This window comes from Eubalaena glacialis, chromosome 18 (genome assembly GCF_028564815.1).
Source record: "Eubalaena glacialis isolate mEubGla1 chromosome 18, mEubGla1.1.hap2.+ XY, whole genome shotgun sequence".
Classification (NCBI taxonomy): domain Eukaryota; kingdom Metazoa; phylum Chordata; class Mammalia; order Artiodactyla; family Balaenidae; genus Eubalaena; species Eubalaena glacialis.
Genome location: NC_083733.1, coordinates 4,814,734 through 4,836,277, shown reverse-complemented (window position 1 = coordinate 4,836,277; position 21,544 = coordinate 4,814,734). Strand labels below are relative to the sequence as shown.

General features: G+C 50.7%; 1 protein-coding gene across 1 annotated transcript; it reads right to left on the bottom strand.

Annotated features, from left to right (window-relative positions):
* Positions 1–3,682: 3,682 nt before the first annotated feature.
* KCNG4 (potassium voltage-gated channel modifier subfamily G member 4) lies at positions 3,683–14,867 on the bottom strand. The gene is made up of 2 exons (XM_061172413.1): positions 14,028–14,867; positions 3,683–4,453 (listed from the first exon to the last, which is right to left on the bottom strand). The coding sequence occupies exons 1-2, from the start codon at positions 14,865–14,867 to the stop codon at positions 3,683–3,685; spliced, it is 1,611 nt and encodes a 536-aa protein (XP_061028396.1).
* Positions 14,868–21,544: the final 6,677 nt, after the last annotated feature.

Sequence of the window (21,544 nt, the reverse complement as noted above, 5' to 3'; positions counted from 1 at the left end):
TGGTGCACAGAGATCTTCATGAACTCCTATTCAAACTTGAACTGCTTGCTGATTTTTGCTATGGGAGCAATTCTGTGGATTGTCAGGAACTGTGGTCAGCTTTTCTTTCTCACCTCTCTCCCTGTTTCTTACCTGCCCCTCTCTCTCCATCGTATAAGTTGTAGCAATGAACTTCCAGAATCCCAGACTGTCCACGCTGGGAGGGAATTTAACAACCATCTCATCCACCTACTCCACGGGATCAATGAGAAAAGGAAGGCCCAGTGAAATCAATTTCCGTGCCCATGTTATACAAAGGGTTAAGTGTTGGTACCCAGGGACCCCAAGACCACCCTCCTTACTCTGTTCAGGGTGGCATGGCAAAGTGTTAGAATCTTGTCTTGAATATTTTCTCTGAGGTCTTGGGCACTGTTTCAGATGAACCTAAGAGCTAATATACTAGAAAGAGTGTCCTGCTGGGAATCAGGCTGCTCGGATCTAACTAAATGAACATGCTGTGTGGCCTTGGGTAGGTGGCTTTCCCTCTCTGAGCCTTGGTCTCTCCATCTTAAAATGCAGAAGTTGATTTACTTAACTTCTTGTCCTTTTTCAGGGGTCATGGATTCCCTGAGGGTTAATAAAATCATTGAACCCTTTCTCAAAGCTGTGCATTTTGAGACACACATAATCTCCAGACGTTCATGGACACCTCATGGAAACCACTTGCTTAGGCTGTCTTCTGATGGGCCTTCCAGGTGTCAATTTCTCCAGTCCTAAAAGCTATGAAAATAGAGTCAGTGGGTCGAGCCCCACTTGCATTGCGTTGAAGAATTAACCCATCCATCCTCAATTCACTTGGGCTCAACTCTGGCTAGAGAGGTGTTGAACCAACATTTTAAAGTTGCCTCTGGGAGCCGCATGAAAATAACCTTGAAGTAAAGGGGCCTTTGCTCTTTTGCCTTCAGCTGGAAAATTTTGACTTTTGGCTGCAGTCATGCCCATTGGCCTCCGAGAAAAACAAGCCCTTCTGGGAATCGCAAGACTCCTTTCAGCCAATGGGGATGAAGAGACCGCCTAGCAACTCGCTGGTCATCCCCATCCCACCCAATCAGCATGAAGGAAAGGCTGCTCTGCCAGGCTAAACACAGGGAGGCCCATCCCCCGGGACATCGCAGGGAGGAAAAAAATAGAGCCTTTAATTAAGCCCCACATGTGAGCGATCAATTCCAATTTTCCACTTCTAATTTGGTAAAGAATTTCCACCGGGCATGTACTGAGACGTTATAGAGCCTCATAATGTTGGTGATGGGCTCACCTATTTTTCTTTTAGTCCTGGCACATTTTGTTCAGATGACTGGTATGGGAAACAGAGGAAAACGGAGAGGCCTGGGTGGGAGCCAGTCACAGGATGGGCTGAGCCAGAGTGGGGAGTTATTGCCTCAGGCACGCAGCACAGAAAAGTCTCCAATCAGAAGAAGAAGGACAGATATGGGGCCTGATGTGGGTCCCAGGCCTTCCCTGATCTGGGGTGAGCTCACCCCCAGTGGGGGCCATGACTGAAATGGCGGAGGGTATCTAGAAATTTGCACATTCTTTTAAAAATCATTATTTGCAAGGGCTGCACCTTGGGATTCAGAGCTCTCCACCCACACAGCAGCCCTGAGGGTCTCCGTGAGACCCCAGCTGGAAAACCACAGACCTAGCCCAATGCCTGAAACTGACAGAGAGGAGCTAAAGTCACAGGTGGCTTTTCTAGGGGGTACGGCTTTTCCTTGTGAGACTGGCCACCTTGCCACTATGCAAAGCGCCTATTTGGTGGAATAGCATGGGAAGGACTGGGGGGTGCCCTGCTGACTTTTGGGGGGTTAGAGGGACGGGGACATGTGTGTCTGTCAGCTGGGAGGGCATCCGGAGAAGTCAAAGGGAACGAGGGCTCCCCACGAGATCAAGGCCAGCTTGAAGCTAGATGCTGATGTGGGTGCCCCCCTGTGCCAGAGCCCGAGGCCACACTGACCCTGGCGTTGAGGTCAGGGGAAGGCGTGTGCCCAGCACATAGTAGGCCTGCACTAAATACTAGTGGAATGAATGAACAGCACGTTAAGTTGTCCCCACTGATGAAATGCTAACACGCTTACACATGAACTACATCAGATCCACAAGTCCACGATCTTCTCTCCATCATCCATTTGCAACCCTGTGCTCTTTCTCAGCGGATTTACAGCCGACGGCGTGCAGCTGTGCACGGCCAAATCACTGGTGGGAGGTGCCATCGAGGCCTCTCCCAGGTGTGCTCAGCTGGGCAACAAAAGATGAGACTCCAGGGCTGCCACCACCTTGTACGATTAATGACGTGGAGGAGGCAGGCCCTCATAGCTTGCCTGACCTGCTCAACTGTTCCCTGTTCCCAGCTGGTCCTCCTGCAACCCATCCCATCATCATCATCATTCACACCTGCAGTCCGTTCACGTCACCCCTTTCTCCAGCATCTGCAATCTCTCCTCTCCATCTACCGAAATGTCCCAGTCCGCTACACAGCATCTCATCCCAGCCCACCTTTCCAGCTTCATCTCCCAAAACAGCCCAAATAGCCCTCCGCATTCAACCCCTTCCTGTGTCTCTGTGAAGCCGTCCGTGAGCCGACTGCCCAGAATGCACTGCTCTTATCTCTAATGACTTGGTCCTACCTCTGCCTCCTACTCTGGATGCAAAGGGCCGGGTCTGTTAATGAATGAATGGATGATCAAATGAATTCATTTAAATATCAGCCAAGGATGTCTATTCTCTGGCATCAAGGGGTCGGGGGAGGGGAGGGGGGAGCAGGCAAGGGGCAGATCCTAAGTCTGCCCTCGTTTCTACGCTGCATCTGTGGTGGCTTAGCTGAGAGTGGAAAGCCGAGGTCCCCGCAGTGCTGGAGGAACCAGCTGCAGGAATGGTCCTCTCAAGGGACAATGCAGTGCCCTGTGAGAGTTAGCCTCTGTCAAGGCCAAGGACCGGATAATTGGACGATGTCTCACCAAGAGCCCACGTGGCCAGGGAGGACCTGCTGTGCTGACAAGTGCCGCTCCTGTCCAGGTCCCAAGTGCGTCAGGAGGGGTGGCAGGCCACCATCCCCCACTGTGGGACTTAACGTGGAGGCCAGTTCTGCCCTCTCGGCTAAGAGCTTCCAGAGCTGGGGGGAGGCAGCTGCATTAGAAAAATGCCATTGGTGGTGTGAACAGTAGGAGAACTGACCCCGGCTAGAACCCCCAGTAGGGCTGGGTGGAGGGATCTGATCAGAAGGGTTTGCAGTGACTGAAACCTCCAGTTCCTGGCGGTGGGTTGGCCCAGGAAAGAGGGTCTTCGGGGAGGAATGGAATTCTGTAGGCTTTGTTCTCTAGGTGTCTGGAACCTAGCCTGGGTTGTTGAAGACTCTGCAGGGAAGGAAATGAGATTAAAGGGAGACAGACCCAACCCAGCAAGCAAACTTGCTTGTGCTCAGCGAGGGGCTGGGAGAGAGGAGACGGCAAGTGACGTGGACGTCGTGGCCAGGGGGGTCAAGAATCACCCAACCCAACATCTTTGGCCTCAAGCCCCTCCTAGCTCTGGGAGTGACCCCCAAGCTCTAGAAACACACCACTGGATGATGTAGGTGCTGGTGTTCTCCAGTTCGTGTAAGCCGAGGGCGATGGGCTGAAGATCTGGACTATTCAGGGGGGATTTTGAGTTAAATGTATGCGATGGGCAAGGCAGGGCCCTCCAGGATCAGGTCTTGGACGTCGTTTAAGAGTTCGTGTTCACTGGCCGTGGCCGCGTTCTGCAGGCGGCGGAAGCGAGCCTCCAGCCTCTCCTGCTCCTTCTTGAGCTCCAGGTAGGAGTGTGAGAAAATGTGAAAGATGGACGTGGCCGGGAAGGCCATGATGAGGATGCCGCTCAGGATGCTGCTGAGGGCCACCATCTGGCCCGGCACGCTGCTCGGGACCATGTCTCCGTAGCCCACTGTCGTCATGGAGATGACGGCCCACCAATAGGAGGCCGGGATGCTGGTGAACTCCAGAACTCGCCCGGCCTCATTCTCGGCCACGTAGATCAGAGGAGAGAAGAGGGTGATGGCTACGCAGAGGAAGAGGAGGAGCAGGCCGAGCTCGCGCGTGCAGCGGCGCACCGTGAGGCCCAGCGTCTGCAGACCCAGCGAGTGGCGGGCGAGGCGCATCACGTAGAGGATGCGCAGTGCCCGGAGCACGCGCAGCGCCAGTCCCGCCTTCTCCAGGTACGGGCTCCGGCTCGGCCTCGCGCCGTCCTCCTGGGGCTCGTCGGACACCGCGAGGGACACGTAGTAGGGGGAGATGGCCAGGATGTCGATGATGTTCAGGGGCCCTTGGAAGAACTGGCACTTGTTCTGGGCCTGGACAAACCGCAAGCAGAACTCCAGGGAAAACCAGGCCACGCAGACGGTCTCCACGATGAAAATGGAGTAGCACTTCTGCGAGCACTCCCCCTGGAGAGGCGACAAAACGCAGGGTAGGGAGGGCACGGGCAGCAGCGTCGGAAATGGCGAAATAACCACACTGAAAAGCAATGCCGTAGATCTGTAATGATACCGATATCGATTCCATATGCAGAGTCTCTCTACTAAATATATATTCTCTCTATATTTTATATATTAAATATATATTAATAATATATTAACACGTACTAATATATAATATATTTATATTTATATACACATCATAATATATTACTGTAATATATATTATATAATACATATCACAATACACTGATATATTAAGTATAGAATATATTAAATATTAAATATATATTCTATATATATTCTTTGTATAGTATATGGTCTCTATATTCTATATATTATCTATCTATCTATCTATCATTTATCTATACATCGATGGGGCCCTGTTGTAGACTCTTAGTCATCTACCAAAACCCCCTTTTTACATAGTTCTCAAGTTGTGGCTGTGCTCATGGCCAGTCAGCTAGATTAGAGACCACTTTTCCAGCCTCCCTTGCAGCTAAGCATGGCCACATAACCAAGCCCCCACCCACAGAATATAAACAGAGGTGATGCATGCCACCTCCAGTTCCAGGAGTTTAGTGTTGGCGTGAGTTCCTGCACACTCTTTCTCCCCTTCCTGTGAGCCAGGACAACCCAGATGGCCCTGCACCCCAGCTGAGAACCAGCAGATCGGACCAACGCCCTGGGAAGGATGAGCATCATGGTGGGAAAAATCTGGGTGTCAGAATGAGAGCTGCCCACTCGCCTCGCTCCCTCTTTATGAGAGAAACCAACTTCTATTGTGTTGAAAGCTGTTCTATCGTGAGGCCTCTTGGTTAGAGCAGCCAAGTGTCTCCTTTATGACATAAGCACCTCTTGGGTACCAGGCACTGCTCTGGTGCTGTCACTTAAGCCCCACAGTGATGCCATGAGCAGGCAGCCCAGCTTCATTTATGGCCCAGGAAGTGGTCCCGAGCACTGAGATAACTTGCCTGAGCTCACATTCATAGTAGATGGTCTCCCAGAGATTATGCGCTGTTTTGTAACTATTTTGCCCGCCATCCCTCATTCATTCATCCAATAAAATTGCATGGAGGACTCACCTTGTGCCAGGTCCCATGCTAGACTCCGGAGGTAAAGGACTAGAGAAGCAGACGTGGTTTCTGGCAGCTTGGAGCCTGGGGCAGGCAGAGAGGACACCGGCAACCCTGTGATGCGGATTGCAACTATTTCCCTCCTGAGATCCCAGCCAGGTGGGGCTCCAGTGGGTTCCTCACTGTGTCATTCACACCCCTGCCCCTGCCCCCAGCAGAGACTTCCGCTAGCCCCTCTGCTACTCAAAGTGTGCCCTGGAACCTAAAGCATCAGCCTCCCCTGGGAGCTTGTTAGAAACACGGAATCTTGGGCTCCATGGCATCCCTGCGGAGCCAGAATCTGCATTTTAACAATGATTTGTGTGCATAATAAGGTTGGCGAAGCTCTGGTCTAGTGCAGTGGTTCTCAGCCTTGACTGCACGTGTTAGAATCACCTGGGGGGGCTTTGAAAAATCCTGATGTCCAGGTCGGGATGCCAGAGATTCTAATTTACTTGATCTAGATTTTAGCCTGAGTGTAGAATTTTCCAGAAGCCCCATCAATGATTCTCATGTGGAGCTAGAGTTGAGAACCTGACTCTAAATATTACATCTACATCTTCATCTCTATCTGCATCTATCTCTATATTGTCTCCATCTGTGTCTATATCTCTATCATCTGTATCTATGACAGATGAGTGAACCAATGACCAAAGCCAGTTGATTGACTGAAAAGCAAGATGTTGACAAGCGCAGTTTTCTTTGGATTAAAAACCTCTGACGTGGAAAAAGAAATTATTTCCAGTGCCTGGGCTCACAGGAATACTAAACTGAAATATTCTTTTTGTCTGGCCTTTGAAGAAAGAAACAGGCTGGACCGTCCTGATCTCTATTTGCCGGTCCAGTGCTGGGTAGCTCTCTCCCCTGGTTCTCTGCCTCGGGAGGGTTGAGACAAACGGAAAGGACGCAGGTAAAGAAGCTAGCAGGCTGCTGCATCTGCAGGTACATGAAACATTGTAGCTGCCCGTATGAGATGATTCACTGGTTGTAGACATAGCCTGCCTGGTCTGTTTAAGGGTAACTATCCTTCGCCTATCCTGGATTTTACAGGAGGCTGAGGAAATTCTCCAACACACTAGAGGTCTTTGCCATGACTGCCTGGGGTTTGCTTCAGGATTCTGGAAGGCTCAGGAGTTTTGGGTCCTGATTCCCCAGTCCTGCTGCAAACTTGCTGTGTGACTTTTCCGTGGTCACTGCCACTCTCTGTGCTTTAGTTTCTGATGAAGAGGGTGGAACAGAATCAGTATTTCTCAAAGCTGATTCATAAGCCCTGCATCAGAGTGCCCCAGAGCGCTTGTTACAAATGTGGATTCTGGGGCCCCCATCACAAAATCAAAGCCCTGGAGTGAGGCCCAGGAATCTGCATTTTGGCAAGGCCTCCTGTTGACTCAGAGGCACCTGGAAGTTTTTCAGCCTCTGGGCCAGATTCTCTCGATAAGTCCTCTTTCATCACTGACATTCTGGGAGTTTTTTCTTTGGTGTAAGAGCCTTGTGTGGCCTGGGAATAGTCTTCCCAGACCAGCGACCCAATAGCTCAAGAAGGTGGCTCCTGGGAGGCAGAGGAGGCTCTGTGGGTCCTTCCTCCCTTTGCCTCTGGTGCTGGCTTTTGGATGTTCCAGGCACGCACCACCCACCTCCCACCGGCCACCTCCCTGCCCTGCAACAAGGACTCTGCCGAGTCACCCCCTGCATTGCTGCTCCGCTCTGCATCCTAAACCAACCTCCCAGCACTGGTCCTCAGAGAAATGCCCTGTTAGCGGCCGGCATTGGAATGGCAGGGGTTTATGGGGTTCAAGCTGAGAAAATAATTCCCAGGCCAGGCAATATTTGAAGAAAACTAGAATGGAAGGAAAGAAAAAAGTCACTCTCTCTCTGAGGAAGTTTCTGGTTGTATTCTGTAGGTAGGATGAACGACTCATCCTGGTTTGCCCAGAACTTTCCAGGTTGGGCAACAGACAGTCCCAGGTCACCAGAACTTCCCCTCAGTCCTGGGCAAACCAGGATGCTTGGTCGCCCCGCTGGGGGGCTTGTCACCGCGAACGAGGAGTGCTCTGATTCCTTCCTGCAATGCAGAGGAACGTGACCAGCCCCAGGAAGGCCGGAGGGGTGAACGCCGTGAGAGCATGGACGAATGTCACAGACGGATGTGGGGCGATGTTTCCATCCAGGTGAAGTCCGAGAGCTGGCAAAACTCACCTGAGGTGGACAGAATCACCAAAAGAGTGGCTGCCTCTGGGTGGGGTAGGGAAGACCACAAACGGACCTGAAAGGACATTCTGGGGTGATGGGAATATTCCATATTAAACAGGGCTGTGGGTGTGCCCCATTTGTTACATTGGACAGCTAAGACTTGTGCATTTCAGTGTATGTAAATTTCACCCATAAAACTGTAAAGTAAAAATAAAATGAATGATCATGGTGCTAAATGATTGGGGGTGGGAGGGGGTGGAGAGAGAGAGAGAACCAGAATGGCAGACTGTGGACCATCATGAAAGCTGAGACATGGGTACTTACTGGGGGTTCATTAGATTATTCTATTTACTTTGTAAATGCCCCAAATTTTCCATCCAGGAAAGTTTTTATTTTTATTTTTTAAATCAGAGTTGAAAATCAACACCACAATGAGATACCACTCCACACTCACTAGGATGGCTGTGATTATAAGGACAAAAAATAACAAGTGTTAGGAAAAGGGGATTAAGTGGTACAGACTACTAGGTATAGAATAAATAAGATACAAGGATGTAATGTACAGCACAAAGAATACAGCCAGTATTTTATAATATCTTTAAATAGAGTATAAGATACAAAAATATCGAATCACTCTGTTGTATACCTGAAACTAGTATGATATAGTAAACCAACAATAAGAAAAACAAGTGTTGGTGAGGATGTGGAGAAATTGGAACCTCCCAGACATTGCTGGTGGGAATGTAAAGTGGTCTAGCCGCTGTGGAAAACAGGTGGGCGGTCCCTCAGAAAACTTAAACATACATTTGCTATATGACCAAGCAATTCCGCTCCTAGGTATATACCCAAAGGAACTGAAAGCACACATCCACACAAAAACTTGTCCATGAAGGTCCACAGCAGTGTGATTGATAACAGCCAACAAGTGGAAACAAGCTAAATGCCCATCAATAGATGAATGAATAAACAAAATATGATCTCTCCATATGATGGACTATTATTCAGCCGTAAAAAGGAAGTCCTCACACGTGCTACAAAGCAGATGAACCTTACGCTCAGTGAAAGAAGCCTACATAAAGACCATACATTGTATGATTCCATATCTATAAAATGCCCAGAAAAGGCAAATTCATGAAGATAGAAAGTATGTTCGCAGTTGCCTGGGGCTGGTGGGATGGGGGCGGGGAGGGGATGGGGAATAATTGGAAGTGTGTGCAGTGTTGCTTTTTAGGGTGATGAAAATGTTATGGAATTAGTGGGGATGGTTGCACTACTGTATACTAAAAATCACTGATTTGTGCACTTGAATGTTTGAGGGTATGAATTATATCTTAATAAAAAAGAAACTCGAGTTTGAGTCTGAGTGGCCAAGTCAGTCTGGGTGAGGCAGGGAGTGAGGTCCACAGCCTTGCCCCATCCTTTCCTGAAGCTCCAAAGCAGAGCTGCTCTGAAGGGCTCTGGGGTCAGAGGGAGGCCAGGGCTCTCTGAGGACAAAGCCATTGTCCTTGAGGGACCATCCGGACAGGCTGTCCAGCAGATGGCTGCAGGTGCAGCGAGGGCCAGTTCTAGAAGTTCCATCTGGGAGGGACTTGGGGCCAAAGTCTTGACCTTGGAGCCTCCCCTGCACCCTCTGTCTCTCTCACAGCAATGCCTGCCACCTCCCTCTTTGGGAATGAGGCCAGAATCGGCCACGTCTTACCCGCTTAGCTCAGTGCTGGTCCCACTGCCCCATTCAGCAGTTCCACCCACCTCCCTCCCTTTCCTTCCTCCTGGCTGTGAAATCCATCATTTGTGCCTCTGGCGCTGGCCGCAGTCCTCCCCCTCCCGGTGCCTGGTGGTGCTGACTCATGCCTCCCCCCCGAGAGCCAGGTCTCTCTGCCATCCTCCCCTCCTTCAGGCCCCTTCCACGGTCCTCTCCCTTGTCCCCCTCGCCTTGAGCTGCCGTCCCTCCTCCCCAACCCTGCCCCTACCCTTGGCTCCCTCTTCCTAGCCGCCCCGACTCCCCAACCCTGGCACATGGGGGCTCTGAGGGCGGGGCTAGGAATTGGACGAACAGAGACCAGGGGAGCGTGGTGAGGCAGGAGGGACAGCATGAAGTATGTATACTCAGGAAAGGGGGGCCCATCCAGGAAACGGGGAATAGTGCTTGTTGGCTGGGATATAGGGAGACTCAGGAGGGGGCAGGGAACACCCCCCCCCCCGGAAACTCCCAAAACAGGTTAAGAAGAATTCCATAAAGCCATTACCAAACGTCACTGAACACAGAGAAGCTACAGAGCGGGCAGTTCTGTGTGGAGCTGATCCATGATCCAAGAAAGGGCCAGGTAGGAGGAGACACTGGCTCCAGCACGAGACTTTTTATCAAAGGCGGGGAGGAGTGGGAGGGAATTGCAGCCCCAACGGTGAGCTGCACCCGCACCAGGAGGGAATTGTTCCATCAAGGGCCCCCAGTGGTTCCACCTGGTCTTTAAAAATCTCTCTGTAAAAAAAAAAATATCTCTGTGCCTTCCTTCCTTCCCCATCCCAGCGAGACGCGGAAAGCACAGCACAGGGCACAAGGGGGTGGGGGAAGCAGAGCCCCGCCATCCCACCCCCAACCGCACCGAGGCTCTGCTCCCATCCAGTGCACTTTGCACAGATGCGATCCAGAGTGTGTCCCTTCGCAACATCCCCGAAGTCCGAAGCAAACCTCTGGGCAGAAGTAGAAGCTAGAACAGGAGGGGATGTGAGAGCATGTGCCTGTGCTTGTTCCCAGGGGTCCCACGGAGCTGGGAGAGAGTTTGAGGAACAAAGCAGATGCGCAAGTGGGAGGGGCATGAGGGAATCCCAAAGGTGGGTAAAAATAGCCAGTGCTGGCTCTGTGCCGGCACATCATAAATAGACCGTCAGTCCTGTTGCCTCCCTCTGAGCAGGTGCTATCATTATCCTCATTTATAGGTGAGGAAATAGAGGCATAGAGAAACAGAGTGACTCGTCCGAGGGCAGAGCCAGGTAGCAGCAGTAAGGAGGAAGAAAAAGGTCAAGAGAAAAGGACGATGTGTTCAGCTGTAGCTACCTGGTGACCTTCTGACTCCCCCAGAGGGGGGACAAGGTGCTCTGACCAGCAGAGAGGCCAGGCAAGGGCTACAAGGAAAGGGTGCTAGGGCTAAATGGCAGGGGTGACAGCCCTGGTAGAGGACTCGGGCGGAGGGAAGCAAAGAACCTGAGGAATCCATCACTGGATGAATGGATAAACACATTGTGGCGTTTACAGACAGTGGAATATTACTCAGCCCTAAAAAGGAATGTAGTACTGACATAGGCTACAACACAGATGACTAACATTTTTTGAGCACTTCCTGTGTGTTGGCTTTGTTCCAATCACTTTACACGAATTACTCTTTTAATCCTCACCATAACCCCCTGAGGAAAGGGCTAATAGCATCTCCATTTTACAGATAAGGAAACTGAGGCTCAAAGAAGTTAAGTGACTTTTCTGAGATCATTGAGTTCATGAGGGGTGAGGCCAAGATTCAAACCCAGAGCGTCAGCATTCAGAACCATTACCCTGGACAGAGAAGCACTTCACAAAGTCCAGATGCCTTAGAAATGCTAAGTGCCATTGAGGCTGAGGGTCTAGCCTACAGGTAGAGGGCTGAGCATTGGAAGAAGGGGTGCAAGGGGTCAGGTTTTAGAGCCAGGCAGAGGTGAGCTCAAATCTTGGCTGTGCCACTTACTAACTTTGAGCTTAGGAAAGTGATAAAAAACTTCCCTGAGCCTCAGTTTCCTCATCTGTAAAATGGGGGTAGAAGTGGTATTCACTTCCCAAAGCTGTTACAAGGATTAAGTCCATCCTGTCAAATGCCAGCCTCCTGAAGGGTACTTAATAAGCATCAGTTCTCTCATCCCTTCTGGGCTGAGCTCCCCCAGGGAACCCAGCAGAGTCTGAATGCTTCCGGAGGTGCTTAGGCACTTGGCTTGGTCTTTCCTGTCCACAATGCCTCCTGCCTCCTCCATTTTAATTTGCAATCTCGGGCACAGACCTTGCACCCCAACTGGCAAGTTTACTCAAGGGATGTTGCTGTAAGAAGCTAGAAGAATTAAGGGCAAGCAAAATGCTTTCTTCACAGGTGTGCTAATTCTCCAACCCTGCGTGCCACCTCTTCCGTGTCTGATGGAGGTGTTCTGCAAGTCACATCCCCTCAGGATGACTTGAACCCTCACGCCTCTTGGGCACTTCCTGTCCCCAGAAGTAGCTGCCCAGCTTTGCAGTCGGTGCTGAATCGCTGCTTTCAGACTGATAAATACGAAATACCAGGCACGTGTGGCCGGGAAAGAACATCGTCTTTTTATGTAAATGTAAGGGCGCAGTTTGAAAGAACAAAGCCCGCCTGGTCCTCAGCCTCCAGGCTCTCTGAATTACCATCGAAATAGACACACATTTTTTTGGAGGGCTGCATCTCCCAGCCCCTCTCCGGGCAGAACACCCAGGGGTGGCTTCACAGTTGCACAGAGGTTGCAACTGGACTGGGGGCATCACCTCCCTCGTCCCACGAGGAGAAATGGCTGCCTGATTCCCCGGTTCTGCGGGCCTCTTACCCACCTCTGATTTAATTTTCCAAGTCCCTGTCACACCAACCTGTGTTCATACCCTGGGTAATTTTCAAAGCATTAGGCTTTGAAAAGAGCTTGTCCCTCTGCACAGTCTAAATCCTGGCTCCCTGAAAATCCATCCCTAAGAGGAACAGGCTTGTGAAAAATCCAGGGATCCTTCCTCAGCAACGGGGATCAAGGGCACCCTTAGGGGACAGGGGATGGAGGCCCCTTACTTTGTCCTAATCATTTTACTGCGGAGTCCACATGTAAATATTTCTGTGAACAAGCAGGCTATTAAATTACATGATTTTGTGCTAAAGAATGAAAAAAAATGCCTACAATTAGAGCTATAGCCCTCTCTATGGGGAAAAAAGCTGTTTGAAAGTCGAAACATTTTGGGTGGTTTTCTTTAGGACAAAATATTAATAGGTTGAACAAGATACATTTTAGTCAGCAAACATTTATTGAGAGCCTACTCCGGATGTGAAGCAATGGCTGGTTCTCCATCTAAGTCCTCTCTATCTGGAAAGTTCTCTGATCCTCCCTGGGATATATGTTTAAGAGAAGGGAACTTAGGTCAACTGACACCAGTTATAAACCATATACAGCCTGCACTGCCTTATGTATATGTTTTATTTATCGGCTCTCTCTCTGCTATAACGTAAGCTCCATAAGTTAGGTGTTGGGGAGCCATGGAGGATTATAGAGCAACATTTTAACTTAGGAAACAATCCAGTTCTCAGTTTGAAGCTCTCCAATAACCTTCCCAACAAAATGTTAGATTCTTATCTCATTTCTCAGACCATCTGGCCCCCTGGGGGGTGTGGGCGGTCTCCCACAGCTTCCCGGAAAGAGAGGGCAGGAGTGGGCAAGCAAACGTTTCTGCTCTGGCCTCCTGGGGCAGGGTCACTTCCAAATCAACTCATCTGTGAGTTCCCCATCCTGTGGGACTGATTGGGAGGCTCGGGAACAAGGGCCGAGAGTCTCTGCCATCATCGGCATCTTCACTCGGTTACTCCAAGGAAGCTAAGTGCCCTGAGCCTCAGTTTATTCATCTGACAATGGAGCTGAGATGCCCACGAGAAGGTTGGCTTAAGAAGGTAGGGAATCTGGTCCTAGTCTAGTGCCTGGCACAGAGTAGCTGCTCAGTTAACATGCAATGGGTGCATGGACTGTGTACACCTTCATAGTGATGTCAGCTGTCTTCCGGAAGAGGAAACTGAGGCTCAGAGAGGTGGAGCAATTCGCCAGTGGTCACAGAGCCAGGAGAGGCCGGGCTGGGCCAGCTCAGCCCACTAAGACCACTGTGGCTTTCTCAATGCCTGGCGCTCTCTATCAGAGGCAGGGCCCCTGATGACTTTCATGGGTGCCCTTTATGTGCTTCCTTCTTCAAAAAAAAATGTATAAAATTATCTTTTACCACTGCATTGGTCTGAAAATGAGTACAATCCACACTGGATCATATTCATTTCTTTTTTTTTTTTTTTTTTTTTGTCTGTGCGGCGTGTGGGATCTTAGTTCCCTGACCAGGGATCGAACCCACGCCCCCTGCATGGGAAGGGCAGAGTCTTAACCACTGGTTTGCAAAGATGTTAAACGTTTTCGTGGGCCCTCAGTGCCGCGGGTCCCGGGCACCATGCCCGGTAGAGAGGTGGAACACTCACCTTGCCCTCCTCCGCCCTCAGGTCCGGCATGGTGCTAACGCACAGGCTGACGGCCATGGTGGCCACGAAGAGGATGGACAGACAAGCAAAGACCTTTCCGGGGAGCCCCGACTGCGGGTTCTCCACCATCTCCCGCAGCCGGTTCCTGAAGAGCGCCCAGCGGGACATGTGCACGGCGGGGCGGCTGGCTGCCCGACGCTGCAGCGTCTCCTCCGTGCGCGGCTCGGTCACTTCGTCCAGCTTCCTCAGCAATGTCTGCAGGCAGCACGTCTCCAGATTGGCTTCTTCGATCCCCCAGTAGGTCAGCTCCTCCTGGAAGGACAGCACACACATCTCCTGGAGGAGGACCAGCTTGCCTGCCGCCAGGAAGCTCACGATCACGCCGAAAGCTCTGGGGCTCCGGTCAAAGAAGAACTCTTGGTTACCCTCGTCGTAATCGTCGCAGAGCTGCGCGATCTCCTCGTGGCTCCGGCAGAAGCGGAGTTTGCTCAGGCGGCTCAGTGGAAACTCGTCCAGCGTGCTCCACGGAAGGAGGTACCGCTTGCCCCCCACGTTGACCAGCATCTCCTTCTTCAGGTCCGCCGTCCAGGAGGCGTCCTGCGCTCCCAGCTTCCGGGCCCTGCGGTAGTAAATGCCCTTGATGCACGGGGGCTCCACGGGGCGTGGCAAGAACCGATTCAAAGGGCCGCAGGAGCCGAGGTGATGGTGGCCGGGATGCAGGCCCCTGTCTCTGGAAGGCATGGCTATCACCGAAGACGTCCTGGCGCCCGAAAGGGACAAGAGCAAGAGAACGGGGGAGACATCACTCTCAGGGCAGAGTCCTAGACAGCATCTCCTCATGTCTGCTTTCCTGCAACTGCATCTGCATCATTTATTCTTTTAATCTTCCATCCAACACAGATTTACTGAGCACCTACTATGCGCTTGGGATCTATCAGTGAACAAAAAGAGATGATGATGACATCCCTTCCCTGATGGAGCATTTATTTATATCTCAGAAGAATCTCCCTGGAACAGCTGTGTCACTTTCAGGCTGTGTGGTCTTGGGCATGTAGCTTAACCTCTCTGATCTCAGCATCGTTATGGCAGTGACAAGACTTGTCCCAACTTTGCAAAGTACAGTTGTTGAAAATAGAGCTTAGGGTAAAACTTTGTCAAGTTCACTGCCAGGTTGCGATCCCTTACGGACTGCCACCCCAGGTAGGTTTCTCAGCCTCTCTGAGCCCTTTGCTTCATCTGCACAGCTGGGGTAGTTTGAGTACCCACCCCACTGGGCAGAGTGAGGGTTATGTGCAGTAATACACGTGAAGTGTATATTAAGAACACTTCTAGACGCTTCTGACATGCCAGGCACTGACCCACATGCCTCTCCTATGTTAACTCATCTCAACAACCCCATGAGGTAGACATTAGTACATTCAGTCTACAGATGAGGAAATTGAGGCCCAGAAAAGTTAAGTAACAAGGAACTGTATGTGGCACAGCGTCTGACTCCCAGGAGAAGCTCCACAACGATCACCTGAGCCCTCTTATTTGCTTTCCCACTTAGAGGACTTTGCTATCAATGAGAGCACTCCTCCGTGTTCATTGGGTGCTTGCCTCAGCCACCTTGCTGTGTGACCTTGAGTCAGTTACTCCCCCTCTCTGGGCCTCGGTCTTGTTATCTGTGAAATGAAGGGGCCTCTAATGCTCTCTCCATTTCAGACCTATTTGGGATGCTTGATTTACAGGAAGGGTTTTAGATTTAGCCCATGCGTTAAAAAAAATCATCGCCACAATATTTCTCATCCTCAGCCTCCCACAACTGTTTCCTGTGCTATTCATTCTAGCCAGAGTTGTTTCCAAAGCATCCATAATCTTACATTCCAAGATGCACTCCAATCAAGAGAAAAACTCAGCAGCTGAATGGAAATAAAAGTTCCTCTCAATTTCAGAGCCAGTTGGGTTCCAGCGGACAGCGAAGAGTTGAATCACAGCCGATGCATTTCACACTTGCTCGCCACACAATAGTCTGTTATTCTGCGTGCATTACTTCGTTTACATGTACGGCCAGAGAACGATGAGCAGCCTGCAGAAAGAAGAGTATTTTGAAATCAGGGGAGCCACTTCCCAAGCGTTCTTGCTTTCTGAGTGAAAAGACGCAGAGCCAGAGAGCTGAAGTGACTCATCCAAGGTCACACAGCGAGTCCCAGTGCAACCAGGGACTCTGTCTCCCCGCCGGGGGCTCTTTCTAGAACCCCCCAAACTCCTCTTTCTGAATTCACTGCACAAACCCAACTTTGTAACCCACTGCCCCCCAGAAATAGCCAGCACACAAACCTTCCAGAGCGTGGGAAAGGTGTTCACACAAAACAGTGCTTTGACAAAGGATGTTTAAGGGCACCCTGCAGTTCCCCCCCCCACCGCCACTGCAGCAAACACTAACTTCTTCCCCCGAAGTTTAACTCACCCTCCTGTCTCAGGGAGCCTCTTTCCAGCTGTTTCTCTGCCGGGCAAGGGGAGCCCATGTCTCGATACCCAGGGAAGAGACAGGTTTGTGGTGAAGATGAAGGGGGAGAAAAGAAATAGCCCGAACACAGCAGTTTCTGGCAGAGTTAGTTTTCAACCTTCCTTTCCTTGCCTCCTTCAGAAACCAGAAGTCCGTTCATGCTGCAGCTCTCTCTCCAGCAGCTGCAGAAAAGCCCAGGAGGAGTGGGGTGGGTTTTTTTCCAATCCCCTTTCCCAGAATCCCTTTTCCCCATGAGAGGTGAGGGCCTGAGGGGTTCGTGCTGGGAGGGAGCCGGGCCAGCCGTCCTGCTTCAGCGGTGGGCTCTGCACTCTGAGTCCCACCGGGAAAGCCAGTGTGGTCCTGCAAGAGGAGGTGGTGGGGGGATGGGAAGGGCTTAGAAATAATCTCTCCATCAGCCAGGCAGCAGGCAGGAGCAGCCGCCGCTCTGCCAACCGCCTGGAAGGCAAGGACAGCTGTCCGCCCTCCCTTCCAAGGAGGAGCAAAACTCGGAAGGAGCGGAGGGCAACTTAGGGCTGGGGCATCTGCAGCTACCTCTCCGTGGCATCCCGGAAGCTCCTCGGGATGTGCTGATGATGGGGGGGTGCTCAGGTTGAGGCTTCAGGAGGAACTGCTTTTAACTAGCCCAGGCCTGGGACAGGTGCAGAGAAACTCAGCATCTGAGCGCTGGGTGGGAGTCCCGGAGGCCGCGTGATGGACCGGGAAGGGGTGTGAGCTTGGAGTCGTACACACCTGGATCTCTGGCTCCCATATAAGTGGATGGGTGGCCTTGGACAGGTGACTTTGTTCCTCTGAGCCTCAGTTTCCTTGTTTGTAAAATATATGAGAAGGAGAGGGGGTTTGGGGAGAGTCACGCCAGAAGGCACAGGGCAGCCTCCTTCTGTGGGTTTGACAGCATGGTCGGGATAAAGAAGAAGAGGCCCAGTTCTAGGGCCTGCGTCCTGGCTTCAGCTCTGTACTGCCTTGCTGTGTGTCCTTGGGCAGTCACTTCACCTCTCTGGGCCTCAGTTTTCTCCCCGGTCAAATGAGGACAGTGGAAGCGGTGACGGCTAAAATTGCAAAAGCATCTTCTCAAGTAGGCACTCAGTGTTCACTGGCTCTTTCTGATTTTCTTAAGAGGTTCTGAGGCCCAATCTCTTGGCTTCCAAAATGGGGTCATTATTGTCAGCTCCATTCTGCAGATGAGGCCTGGAGGTCTAGGGAAGAGGCTTGCTCAAGTCACCTTGCTGGTTGGAATGTGCACTTAACAGAGACTTCGGGTTCTGGTGCAAGGATCTGGAAGTGAGGAAGTCCAAGCTTGAGTCTTCAGAAGCTACCTGGAGGCGGGTGGCAGGAGCGGGGGGACCTCCATGGGCTTTCTGCAGCCCGGGCAGTGGGAGGAATCCAGGCAGGAGGAGAGGAGCTGATGGAATGGAGCCGGTCTAGGGTGGCACTTTTCAAAGGGTATTGCCTGAAACCTGAGGGTTCTGCACAAATGATCAAGGGGGCTGGAATGGGGCGGGGGGAGGGTGACAAAGAAGAGGGCAGGGAGGGATGAGATTCTGCCTCACCATGGCAGCTTCAATCAGATCGGTTTCCCATAGTGCATCTATAAGTGTAACCCAAATAATTGCTGTGGCCCCGCAAGGCCCAGTCACCACACTCCGCCCACTCCGAGAGACCCCAGGGCGCCTGTTAGTGATGGAGACGCTCTGCCCCCTTCACCTAACTCCCCAGCTCTCTCAGACCTCACAGCTGCTCCAGCACCTCTCATAGACGAGATACCAAAATCACCTTTCCAGCTCCTGCTGGCTTTTTCCCCTCCTCTCTCTCTCTGTCTCCCCACCTCCCCCAGCTCTTTATTACTTATCTCGATTTAACATCTCTGGCCAAATCTCCCCCAACCTGTTCCCCTACTTCTCAGTTCTCTTTGGATCTGGAGTGCATGGGTTCCAATCAAGAATTTACCACGTCCCTGCTGGGTGACCTTCAGCAAGTTTCTTAACCTCTCTGTGCCTCAATTCCCTCATCTGTGAAATAAAGATGATAGAACCTACCTATTGGTTTGTTATGGGTATTGAACATGTCAATTTACATTTATAAGGCAAGCAAGAAGAAGAAGAGTGTCTGGGGCCAAGCAAGTCCCATTTAAGTGCTTGCTGTTATTGTGATTATTATCTTAACAAGTCACCCACAAGAGACCCAGAAAAGGGAGGAAAGAGTCTGAGCTCTCAGGGCCAGCCAATGGCAGGCCAGTGCGCTTTCCACAGCCTCAGTGCCTTCTATCAGCGCTGTCACTTTGTCCAGGCATAGGTCCTATGACTTTAGCCTGGTGTCCTGGCCCAGGGCATTCAACTGAGTCCTTCCACAGGGCTTGGTAAAGTCCTAATCCCCTTTTAACTTAAAGCCACTGCCTTCCTGCCCCCAATATTTCCCCCGTTGTGTACACTTGACCTCAGCTAATCAGAAAATGTAGCCAGGCCCCCATCCCTTTCTAGCCTCTTCTAAGTCTGGGATACAGGACAGCCTAAGCCAGCCCATCCTCATTCTCTTCTGAAAGACTGCCACCTGCCATATTTTTCTGATAAAGGGATGGCCTGTGACCATGAATGAGTCCCCTAGGGCTGCTGTAACAAAACACACAAATGTAGTGGCTTAAAAGAACACATATATTATCTTGTAGTTCTGGAGGCCAGAAGTGCCAAGTGGATCTTAGGGGCTAAAATTAATGCCTTATCAGGGCTGCACTCCTGCTGGAGACTCTTGGGGAGAGAGACTCCGTTTCCAGTTCCTAGGGGCTGCCCACACTCCTTGGCTGGTGGCTGCATTACTCTGACCTCTGCTTCTGTCCTCACATCTCCTTCCCTGACTCTCCCGACTCCCTCTTATAAGGACCCTTGTGATTACATTGAGCCTGCTGGATAATCCAGGATACTCTTTGAATTTTAAGATCCTTAACTTAATCTCATCTGCAGAGTTCCATTTGCCCCATCAGTAACATATTTGCAGGTCCTGGGGATTAAGATGTAGATATCTTTAAGCCCGGTGAGACCCATTTTGGACTTTTGACCTCCAGAACTGTGAAATAATAAATGTGTGCTGTTTCAAGCTGTTAATTTTGTGGCATTTACTACAGTAGCAAGAGCGAACTAATAGAAACCCTGACTGGGGGAGGGGCAGGCAGGTCACAAACCAGTCATCAGAGAGACTTGCAATTTGTCGAGGAGAAGGTCCTGCCTTGTCTGCACAGCCAGGCCTGCCAGCACCTGCTTCCAGAAGTTAAGATCCATCCATCCATGCAACAAATGCTTACTGAGATCTACTCTGCTGCAGCTGTCGCTCACTGGCTGTGTGACTTTGGGCAAGTCACCTTTCTTCTCTGTGCCTCGGGAGAGATGGGGTAATGATAGTCCTTACCTCACAGGGTTAGTATAAGGCATGAATGAGTAAATGCGTGGGAAGCGCGACTTCAGAGCCTGGCACATAGTAAATGCTCCATAAGAAATTAGTATTTTCATCGTCACTGTCGTGTATTATTACAGGAGCTCAAGCCTCCTGATAACAGAGCATGAGCAGAGCAGATCCCAACGTGTTATGAGTGAGCAGAGGAGGCAAATAAATGGTGGTGGGCTGTTAAATGATAATAACTGGCTTTCTGGGGGGGAAAATGCTGATTTGTAGCATTTGCCAATTACTGTGGTGTAAATACTCCTATCACTAGACTTCGTGCTGACAACAAAACATCTCGGCTCTTGCAAGCCCGTGCCCCGCGGCTCCGTGTATCACAGCACACGCAGTTCACCAGGCGACCAGGGTAACACTCCCCAAGCAGGACACCCCCGTTAAGCCTCGATGGGCAGGCAGCGAGTACGTGATGCAAGAGAGCAGAGAGGCAGGTGGGAATCAAAAACGATGTGTTTCTCTACCTTGCCGAGGGCTACAGACTTTACGCTGGCCTGGGGGAGCCTTTGGTGATGAAAGCTGCGGTTCTCCACCCTGGAACATTCTAGCATCACCCTGGGGAGCTTATAAAAAAATCCCAGCGACTGGGCCACATCCAGATCAGTGAAATCTGATAAATTATATGCGTTTTTCAGAGCCCACTGTAACTCACTCAGATACTGCTGGAAGCAGTGTAAATTGGCACGATCCTTTTTGGTTTTTTTTTTCGTTTTTTTGGCTGCATGGCTTGCGGGATCTTAGCTCCCCGACCAGGGATCGAACCCGTGCCCCCTGCAGTGGAAGCTCGGAGTCCTGACCACTGGACCACTCCCCTGGTACCACCCTTCTAAAGGGCAATTTGGCACTATTGACCAAAACAAGAAATGTGGGTGCCCTCTGACCCACAATCACATGTCTAAGAATTTATTCGGTAGATATGCTTGTATATGTATGCAAAGACAATTGTATAAAGATATTCATTGCAGCATAGTCTGGGATAACAGTGGATTGGAAATGACTGAAATATCCCTCATTAGGGGGCTGGTCATTTATTTATGACTAAATAAATGGTAGTCATAAAGGCAAGAGAAAACTCTTGCTTTAACTCCGCTGTTAAAAAGAAACAGGAGAATCTGTATGTACTGACATGGAAGGGCCAGCACGATGCATAAAGTTCAGGGTGCAGAACAGATGACCCTGAAAGCACTAATTTGTTTGAAAATAGACAAGAGGTGTGTGTGTGTGTGTGCAGAGAACAGCTATTTCTGAAAATGGGTAAAATCTAGAAATTGGGGTTGCCTCTGGGGAGGGAAACCCAGGAGTTTGGGGAAGAGGTGGGAGGGAGAGGGAAATTTCCTTTTCTCTCTATCATTGTGTACTATTTTATTTTTAAAAACCATGGGCATGTATTGATTGAAAAACTTCTTTTTAAAGTTAACTTAAAAGGCATCTTGGTGCCAGGGAGGGAGGAGGTGCCATCCGGGAAGAAGGAGATCATTTATCAGCACCCTCACTGCAGTGACCTGATCAAGGTCCTTGGACCACTGGGGTCACTCAGCATGACCTCACGGGTGAAACCGAGGCAGCCCAG